This window comes from Arachis stenosperma, chromosome 9 (assembly GCF_014773155.1).
Source record: "Arachis stenosperma cultivar V10309 chromosome 9, arast.V10309.gnm1.PFL2, whole genome shotgun sequence".
Lineage (NCBI taxonomy): Eukaryota > Viridiplantae > Streptophyta > Magnoliopsida > Fabales > Fabaceae > Arachis > Arachis stenosperma.
The window spans coordinates 39,865,084-39,876,402 of NC_080385.1; the positions used below are offsets into that span (position 1 = coordinate 39,865,084).

At 31.8% G+C, this 11,319-nt stretch overlaps 1 protein-coding gene across 1 annotated transcript; it reads left to right on the top strand.

Moving 5' to 3' along the window:
- Nucleotides 1-2,326: 2,326 nt before the first annotated feature.
- LOC130949432 (putative pectinesterase/pectinesterase inhibitor 28) lies at nucleotides 2,327-11,100 on the top strand. Its single transcript, XM_057878155.1, has 4 exons — nucleotides 2,327-2,809; nucleotides 4,003-4,534; nucleotides 5,679-6,389; nucleotides 10,925-11,100. Exons 1-4 carry the CDS (start codon nucleotides 2,327-2,329, stop codon nucleotides 11,098-11,100), a joined length of 1,902 nt encoding a protein of 633 aa, XP_057734138.1.
- Nucleotides 11,101-11,319: the final 219 nt, after the last annotated feature.

An 11,319-nucleotide genomic window follows, 5' to 3' on the forward strand; every position in this document is an offset into this window, starting at 1 on the left:
AGTTTAATATTTGTTAAGTTGATAAAAATATAAAAATAGAAATTAATAGGCTCTAGCTACTAGTATCCCGTTTTAATACAGCTTACATCGTATTGACATTTTTATAAGTCTTCCAAACTCCTAAGTGCTAAGATATTTTTCACAAAGATATTAAGTTTGGACATATATGGAGACACATTGGTGGGCGATGAAATGCTCAAAGGCATCTCAGAGGGACAAAAGAAGCGACTTATAACAGGTTTATTATAACATTGACATATAATTTGTCTTATATTTTAGTATGTGTTATGCTAACCAATTGATGTGAGATTTGTAGGAGACTTACTGATTGAAAATATGTTGATAATTTTGTTAATTTAAGTTTTGTTAATTATAATAGTTATTGCCAATGATGGCTTCCTGATTTCTCTTTTTTATTCATTTATTTATTTTGTTAATTGTTATTGTCAATGCAAGAGAGTTACTAATTGGAAATACGCTTCTTATGATTTGTCTTTGGGATTGGTTTATAGCCTAATTTGATGTAACATAGTTATAGGTTTGTAGCATTTTTTATTGTTTAGATTTGTAACATGTTTTTATTATTTTTCAAGAGAAATTTGTATATCAATATTTTGAGTTTAATGAAATATCTCATTTTGTAGTAATTAATTTCAATATATTTATATTATGCATGCAATTTGTATTAAAAACAAATTGTTACAAAATAATTATTTTGCTTTTGTAACTAAAGAAAAAAAGTTACAAAATCAAGTTACATTTTGTAACAAAATTTTATGATAGAAAAAAATAGATTGTCACCAAAAATACTTTGAAGATCAAAATTTGTTGCCACTTTTGTAATGACTTCTAGTTTTTTGTATCAGAAAAATTTGTTACAAAATATCACTTTAAATTGTAGCATTTTCATTTTTTGTTACAAACATTTTTTGTAACGGGACATACTACAACGACCTCTTTTTTTCTTACAAAATTCTTTTATTTCAAAATTTCGATTTTTTGTAACAATTTTTTTATTATAAATATTGTTTTTTTTTTAATGTAGTATATTATTTTGTTGATAATGAGAAGCTAAGACAAAAAAGGAAAAAATTTACTGAACTGGTCAAAATTATGATAAGCAAATATTCTATCTTTTACGTGTTCTATTGTGATTTGTTAGTCATTTGTCATATATATTATCTAAATTTGAACCCGCTTCACCCTACTCAAAAGTCTATTCCACTAAAAATTTGTCTCAGTAAAACAAATAATTATTCACATTGAATGAATAAGAATAAGATAACTACCTTCGAATTCGGATAGTGTTCTTATTCTCCTAACTATGAGGATAATATGTCTTATCACAACTTCAGTTAGATTTTTTCTCTTTCTCTCTCCCTTCGTCTCTCTCTATTTTCAACGGCGGCAGCAACTTCCCTTCCTCCTTAGCCAATGCCGCATTTCCTCTCTTCTCTTTCCCTTCCCTTCTTCAGCCTCCCTATTGTCCCTATTTGTTTCCATAACATTTAAAAAGGGTGACGCATATGTTATACATGTAAAATGGACAATTACTTTACATGTCCACTTTTCAATTGATAAAAACCAACTTGTCCATAAAAATTAAACTTGTCATTTAATTTTAGAATTTTTGAAGTATTATTTGATTCCATGGCAGTTTACGTAATAAAGACTCCATGTAAGTATTAATAAATTGTTTATACGAGCGATGACATATACTTGCGGCCAGGGGAATTGATGCCTATTGATTAAGAGGAAAAGGTGAGGGGCATGGTCTAATATTAGTAACTGAGATGAACAATTCAAATAAGGCCTTGTCACTGTCAAATTAGAATAACCCGAAAAACCTTGCCAAAAATTAAAAAGGTTCTATATATCGTGTGGCTTCCTAGCCATCCATCCTTTCCTAACATGATAGCTAAACCATAGCTTTAGTCTTCAAATTAAAACAATACCTTTAGTACAACTAGCTTCTAAACCGTTCTTTCGTGTCTATATATATATATATTTGAAAAATTTTCTATCAACCTGAAAAGGAATATTAAAACGAAAGGATTTTCTATTTTGCACATTCAATCACAAAGACGCACTCTCTAGAGGGCTTTGACGGAGGATCGCCACCGCGCCTCAGCAGGCCCTTTTTTCCATTCACTTCTCCCGGGCTGCAACTTCTTCTAATTTTACGTATATCCTAAAACAAAAAATTTAACATAAACAAAAAGGTACTTAATTTAATATGTTCTTTACAAAGTTGTAATTAATTGTGATAATTTACATGCATGACATTATTTTGTAACCCAGGAGGAGGTTCTTGACAAATTCAAGAATGACGACCAACCTTGAAGAAAGTATAGAGGCAAAACGGAGAATCGCCGTCATAGGCATATCTACTGTCATACTAGTCGCTATGGTGGTGGCGGTTACCGTCGGTGTCAGTCAAGTCGACGGGGACGAAAAAAACACGAAAAACACAAACCATGTGGCTTCGACGGTGAAAGCAGTGAAAGCCCTTTGCCAACCAACAGATTACAAGGAAGAGTGTGAGGAAAGCCTAACTGCCGAAGCTGGCAACACCACGGACCCAAGAGAACTTATCAAGATTGCATTTAATGTAACCATTAACAAGATTGGTGATGGGCTCCAGAAATCACATCTCTTGCAAGAGGTTGAGAAGGAACCTAGGGCCAAGATGGCGCTTGACACGTGTAAGCAGCTCATGAATCTCTCTATTAGCGAGTTTTCGAGGTCATTAGAGAGAATTGGACAGTTTAATCTCAACAACCTCGACGAAATCCTCACAAGCCTAAAGGTTTGTCGTATTTTATTAGAAAAATATAAGTAGATAATAAAAATATTAAACAATGTAAATAATAGATATATCTGATATTCAATTTATTAGGTGTACATATAGTTATTCTAATATTAAGATTTAGGTGGTGAATAATTTGAGATGTAGTATATTTTTATTTTATTAGACTAATTTTAAAAGAGCAATGCTAAGAAGTCAACAATTTTTGTGATTGTTAGCCATCAACTAGCCATCAATGATGATTTGATGGTGTGAGCTTGGTGTGAGATTTCATCCAATGGCTCACATTTCTCTGCTGGTTACATGCTAACCAAAATTCAATAAAATTACTGATCCTTAAACTTTTCCTATTTTAAAATTCATTGTTTACATTATTTACAAAAATCATTGTTTATCTAACAAAATCTTATTTTATTTGTCAAGGATGATAGAGAAAACCGAAAATCATCAACCAAAACAATCAACCAATATAGAATACACTTAAAATACATAATATATATTAAAAATAAATTATATAATATATATTTATATATGTATAATAACTAATTAGTAATTATTTTTTTGTACATATATATTTTATTTATTTGTATATGTTTTCAAACACCACATTACTCTAAGATATCAATGATAAAAATATTATATGTACATAAAAATTAGTTATTATGTATTTATATATAAATATATGTATTATTTAATTTATTTTTAATATATATTTTATATTTTAATTATTTTTATATTAATAATTGATTTGATAGCTAGTTGGTTAATTTGTGTTAGTTGTCAGATAATTCTGAAAAAAAATATTAATTAAATATTTAAAAATTAAATTTTTAAAAGTTGTCATAAAAAAATAATGGTGAATACTACAACGAAGATTTTATAATTGTTTTCATGTGAATATATTTTTTTTGACCCTTGAATGATGAATTGTATAATTAGATTTTGATATTTATAAAAGTGTTGTTTTTATTTAAAGTGTGGCTAAATAAATAAACCACACTTTTAACCAAAGTATCTTCACAAAGTATCTTCATGAAAGATATTTTTGCCATCTTCATTGTAGTATATATCCACCAAAAATAATTTATGATACTTTATATAATCTAACTAACAGGGTGGTCTTATATCTTCAAGAACAAATTGACGTAACATTTTTATGCGAACATAACACTATGTTTATATTTGGGATGAAGGTATGGCTTAGCGGAGCGGTGACATATCAAGAGACATGTTTGGATTGTTTTGAGAACACAACAAGCAAAGCTGGGGAAAAGATGAAGGAAGCGTTGACCAATGCGACGAAGATGAGCAGCAATGCCCTAAGCATAATCACGGAACTCGCAAATACTTTCTCAGAGTTGAACGAAACGCGGCAAGATAGCTCTCATCGTCGCCTCGAGGATGAGTTCCCATCGTGGGTTGACAATGGTGCTGGGGTACGTAGACTCCTTCTGTCGAGTTCACGCAAGCTGAAGCCCAATGTGATTGTGGCCAAAGATGGCAGCGCAAAGTTCACTAGCATCAATCAGGCTTTGAAGAATGTTCCTCAGAAAAACATGAAGCCATTTGTGATATTCATCAAGAAAGGTGTTTACAAAGAGTATGTTGAGGTTACCAGGGAGATGAGACATGTCGTCTTTGTTGGTGAAGGTGGCGATAAGACACGAATCACTGGCAACAAAAACTTCATTGATGGGACCAACACTTATAAAACTGCTACAGTAGGTACGTGCCCTTTAAAAAGAATAAACAAGATTTCGTTTAAAATTATTTTAGGAGAAATGGTAGGGACATCAATTTTGGTGTTTTGTAACCATCAATTGATTATCAATCGTATTTTTAATAGCGTGAAATTACATCTAATGATAAAAGATCACTCACTTTTGTTTTGATGGTTAAGTACTGGCCAGAAAACACAAAAATTTTATCTTAAATTTTAAATCTTAAATCTTAAATCATACTTTCTTAATTTTAAATCTTAAAATATAAATTTTAAACTCTAAATTTTCAAAAAACAAAAAAATTAAAATTTTTAAAATAAAAAAAAAATATTACATAGAACAATAAAATTTATCATTTTTGCTAATAATTAACCAATAAAAATAATTTTGTACCTAATTCTAAATTCTAATAATATAAATAGGACTGATAATGAGTAGGGTAGGGTAGGGTTTGGACGATACCCTAACATTACTCGCGGGTTGAAAATTTTATTAAAACTCTATCCTATTCTATCCGCGAGTTGAGAATCTCTCAACTCTAACGCTACCCGCACCCTAAAGTTCTAAACCCTATCCTACTCTATTCTACCGCAAAAATATTAAATTTTTTTAAAATAAATATAAAATTCAATCATTTCAAAATTTATGCATATTAATAACATAAAAAATAAAAAAACTAATACTATAAATTATTAAATTAACTAACTAGGTGCGAAGTAGAGTACACGAATAGATTTAATTGAATTGGGTACCGTGGGATAAGGTATAAATTGCTTATATTATTATTATTATTATTATTATTATTATTATTTTGTTTCATTTGTTAAGTCGTGATGGACAATTAAAATGAAAAATTTTAAATTTTGTTAAAAATTTAATTTTTATATACTAAAATAGATTTATAACTACATCAAAATATATAATATTATATTAATAAATTAATTATCTTTTATATTGATTAAGTGAATAATCTTTCAAAAAAATATAATTATAGAATTGTATAAAATTATACTCTTTTATTAAATCAAAACCAAAATTAAAAAGAAAACTTGGTAGAAACAGAAACAAAACTCCGTTGACTCTTATATCTATTAAATCTCATGTATATCATCAAGCTAATACCTAAGAATGGATGCAAATTATGGCAGCAATTCAAGGAGATTACTTTATCGCCATCAACATGGGGTTTGAGAACTCCGCAGGTGCCCATAAACATCAAGCAGTAGCAGTAAGGGTCCAAGCAGACAAGTCTATCTTTTACAAATGCTCGTTCGATGGCTACCAAGACACACTCTATGCTCACACCATGCGTCAATTCTACCGAGACTGCACCATCTCAGGCACCATCGATTTCATCTTCGGCGACGCTGTCACCGTCTTCCAAAACTGCACCTTCGTGGTCCGGAAGCCCATGCAGAACCAGCAATGCATCGTGACGGCGCAAGGCCGGAAGGAGAAGCACCAACCTTCAGGAATAGTAATCCACGGCGGCTCGATTGTGGCGGAGCCAGGAGAATCAAAGGACCACAAGAACGTGAAGTTCGATAGCAAGGCTTACTTAGCGCGTCCATGGAAGAATTACTCGAGGACGGTGTTCTTGCAAACATACATCGGAGATTTGATTGAACCCGAAGGGTACATGCCTTGGCAAGGGCCAGAAGGTAATACCGGCATGGATACTTGTTACTATGCAGAGTTCAATAACATTGGCCCTGGTTCAAATGCAACGAAGCGCGTGAAATGGCATGGTGTCAAGCACCTCACGGAAAAATCTGTAGGTGCTTTCTTTCCATCCAAGTTCTTCCATGGTGACGATTGGATTAGGTTTACTAAGGTTCCTTACTCCCCAGGCTTAACTAATTTCACGAAGCACAAAATTTAAAGGGCAATAGTGGTTAATTAATTATTACTTGTGCTTAGTCTTTTTGTATTTTTAATTAGTTTTTAGTCATCAGTGGAATGTAAAGGTTATTTTTATTTTCTAATTATTTGAGGGCCATATTTCCCTTAAATTGTAAATATTCATGTTATGTACCTAATATATTCTTGTAGGGTGTGTACTTTCACTTTTGGCGTGTGATCCCACTTTTAGGAATTTTATGCATGGTAGACTGATTACCAAGCCCTCTTTAAATGTGTTTTAAAGAAATGTGACAAAAACAGAGATACGTTATGTTATTTAATTTCTTCCTTGTTCTATGTCAAGCTCATGAATAACCGTAATCCTATATGAAGTTGGTCCCCATTCCAAATGCATATGTGAAGGATGTTGTGTCATAGAGAGTGAACTAAATTTGAAATATGACCTAAATCATGAGCAGCAGCATCCTATTATGGTTAGCAAAAGTGATGTTTTCTAAATTCTAAACAAAAAAAAAAAAAAAATCATAAATCCTTATCCTTACACCATAAATTATAAACTCTAAATTTTAAGATAAACTAATATTCACTAACTAAAAGATGATTTTTTTATGGTTTTTTTTACTTATACTATTTTTTTCTTTTTGTGGTTTACATTTATATTATAATTAGTTTCCAATTATGAATATTTTACAAAAAAAAAAAAGTTCAATAACACTACCACAAAAAGGGGATTTGTAAAAAATTAAACTATGATGTTTCATGTGTGTATTGTGTTTTATTTTATTGATTTAATAAATATTAAATTAAATAATAAAATAAAAGAAGTTGTATGATTATTTTTAAATGTAACCAATTTGATAGAAGTTAGTTTTTATTTTAAAAAAAATCAAAATTTAGTTTTCTCTTTCTACCAATAAGTTTTTCTTTTTCACTAATAATCAATAACTTAATTGAAGAAAGAATTAAGAAGACAAAGTGAATTCTTCCTAATATCATTATCAGTTTATCACCATGGATTAAGGTTAGTAACTCTTATTATTTTTATTTGTAAAAATTTTAAATTTTAAAATTCTTTTCTTGTGATTAGTTTTATAATATACACTAAAATTTAGAAGCTCATGAATTGTCATATATACATGAATGGATAATGCAAGTTGGTTTAATTTTGAGGATTCCTTATTTTGAGAATAATATATTCGTTTTATTTATTTTTTTGTCTCTTTTTACTTGGTTAAGAGTAGATATTTATCAGTTAACTATATGATCATCATCAGTTAAGACATCATGCTTATTTTTTTTCATTTCTATCTGCTATTGTGGTGTATCAACCGTTCTAAATCCTAGCAAGATTGAATTATTTATTTGGAACTCAGATTCTATGTCCTTGTAAGAATTGCAATAATTTTTATTCTTTTTCGAGTGTCTTTTCTCTTGTTTACTTGATAATCTTCAATTGCCAATTATTAAATTGAAGGAATGATGCATAGGATGGATCAATGGTGGCATAAATTTGATTCACAAATATTTAGTAATAATGCACTCTATGTTTTTGTTATTTTGCTTCTTAAAATTGGAATCGTTTAATTTAGTTTAGTGTTTTAATAACTCTCTTGTATTCTTTGTATATTGAAGAATTACTACTTAATTACTGTCATGAAATAATTTACATATCTGATTTACTTCTGCTCCACTTTTGTTCATTTTCTTGAATTTCATGATTATGCTTAAATTTTATACGTTACTACTTTGGTTTAGTTTAAGTGCTAGACGAGGATATGATAATGTGGCACTTATACCATAGCTTCTAAATCAATGTAAGAACCATTTTCTTCTTAAGGTTTTAACTTTTAAAATTTGACTCTTATTATCAGGTTTTTTATCTACTATGAATGACCATGTATCTAGAAAACACTATTGCTTAAACCTCATTGCCATGGATGACAAAAAATATATTAGTTATGGTGTTGTTTTTGTATCATCTGGTATACACCATGATTATTGTCATTTGTTTAAGGATTACATTTTTAGTAGAATGGATGTTGAAGCTTTCGACGGTACTTCTCTCTCTATCTCTTTTTCGTTCAAAAATTTGTGATAACAGTGAAAATGTAATGTGAATTTTGATAATGACAGTGTTTATTTGATGATGAAAATCAAGCACAGGAGAATAGCTTCATATATGTGAGTGCTATTTCTTCTTTTTCCAGTTTCGGTTTGTAAATTATAGCAGCTATAATCTTTCAAATAGCTTAAATTATAGCTTAGTTGACTCTGTTAAAGAATTACTATTTATTAACAACGAAAGTTTGAAGGGAATCTGCTTGACATGAATGCTTACTTGGAAATTACTATTTATTCACTACAAGGTAGCCGCCAATTGGCGGCGGTTTTTTTCTTGATTAGCGGCGGTTTTAAACCGCCGCAAAATCAAATGCCGGCGGTTGATAGAAACGCCATGGATATAGGCGCCGGGATTGGGTTTGGCGGCGCTTTTCATAAACCGCTGGTATAGCCGCCGCTAAATCAAAATTTTGCGGCACAAAATTAAAAAACGCCGCCAAATGAATCTTTCACGGTTTCCTTCATATTTACCGGCGGTTTTCAAACCGCCACAAGTTGGCATGATGAGTCCAAGTTTCGACAAGTTTAGAGGCGGTTTTAAACCGCCGCCAAATGGGACATCAGTTTATGTTAAAAGTTACCGGCGGTTTGCAACCGCCGCCATATGTAACGGTTTTTGTTATATCTGAACCCAAACAGCGGCAGTTTAAAGCCGCCGCTAATTTAATAAAAATAAAAAAAAATTTTCGTTTTTTAAATAAAACACCCGTATATTATTTAAAATATTATTGAATTATTCTTTTTAACTATTTTTTATTTTCCATTATTATAAGAGTGAAAATTTTCAACAAAAATAGAATCTAAACTTGTAGCAAAAACAAAATTGAAATATAAGCAAAACAAATTAATATATCCATCAAAATACGAAGTAAATAAATCGCTTTCGTAGAGTTGCTCCCTCTAATTCAATAAAATGTTTACTTCAATGTAAAATCACTCCAATCCTAATATTCTATTTTAACTCTATCATTCCATGAAACTCATCCCTGCAGCGATGTCTGGTGGTAGCTCCACACCCTGCCTTTGAAACAGATAAACCAGAGCACTCTCCATCGCATTCATCTTTTTCTTCTCTGCTGCTGCCTCGTCCTCCATTACTTTCATCTTTTTCTTCCCTGCTGCTGCCTCGTCCTCCATCGCCTTCCTCTTCAACTTCTCACCTTCCAGCTCTGCCTGCAGTTCAAGCAGCCTCCTCTGGGTCTCCTCTAGTTGGACTCCGTTGACAGGCGCATGTGAATTCGGACCGAATAGTTGACTAGGAGTCGGTCCAAAACCCATACCACGTACTCTACCGGGTTTTTCTTTTCCGAAAATCTGAGCAATGGAGTCATTTTGAGACAACATTCTGGCAGACTCATCTTGTTGCTCAATTTCCTCAATTCTTTCCTACATACACAAATTAGTAATCTCCTCAATTAACTGTATCACTTACATCACGATATGAAACACACAAATATAGAAGCATAAAAGTTAATATTACACATAAACTCCATATACGCAACGCATGGTGCAGCATTTTTTAAGCTTGGAGCATGCAATATCAAAGTAACATGGAAAGATATGCACTATCAACCAAAACCCAAAAAAAAAAAAACGGTAATTCTCCTAAACTGACTTGTGTTAACCTTTATCAATTAACAAGTACTACTTACACCAATTTCTCTTGCTTCATCATTCATATATGAGCCATCCTTCTTTTTGTGCACCTTAATCCATAACTCTCCTCTACCGACTATCCTTCCTTGTTCTTCCGACTGTAACAACAAAGTTTTTGCGTTAATGTTTTCCACAAAATCAATGAAAATTTAGTCACAGAGATACTAGCATAACTAAATCAAATAGCAATATACCTCCTCTTCCATCCGCCGTGCGAAGCTTTTCGAACCGCCAGTGTGGGTATATTGTTGTTTTGATCGATTCTCCGCGTTTTTTCTGCACTTCTCCTATTGGTCCATCAGAGACAAAGGGCGATTAGAATCTAATAGAAAACCTCTCAATGCAGCATAATTGGTATTCCTGTGTAACAACGATATAGTATATTACCTTCGTCTCAGGTTCGGCGCGATAGTCAAGGAACCATCTCCAATGCTCTCGATCAATTCCCGGTGGTCGATTCTCAAGATTTTGATCAGTAGTGAATGTTGGCTCATAAAAACGGTCATACAACCTCAGCCTTGTTTCCTTCCAAGCCTTCCCCATACTTTTCAAAATATTTTTCTTAATAATTCCTTCGCTGTCCTCATCGAAGTGGAAAATTTGCTACACAGATAATACGAGTTGTCAATAATTGTAAAAATAAGCAAATTTAGGATACTCGGGATATAAACTTTTACCTTGACACATTCGTTATAAACTTTGTCTTTAGTGGTAATCTGATGCCAACTTTTCTTACAGATGGGAAATTTTCCATAATCAGATCCCAGCAGACCAAGCACGCCACTCAACAGTCCAGCTTCGTCTCCAATTGCTTGCTTTGCGTTGTTGAACCTGAGCACGATCTTCCTACCGTTAGGTCGTGCCATAGCATCTCTCACGCTTAGTTTTGCCGGCTTGATTGTGCCCTCAGAATCTATAAGCCAAATATAACATTTGCGTTGTGCACAGCATGCAATAAAATTTATATATAACATAATAATATTAAAATACTGCCTTAGTATACACCTAACAAAAGAATTACGATGGATCAATTTAGCATATAACATGCATAAAATGGTGTAGATTTGCAACACTTGAAAAAAAGTTTTAAAAAAAATTACCGACTTTTAACTTAAAAAACTAATAACAAGAACAAATTTACTACTTTAT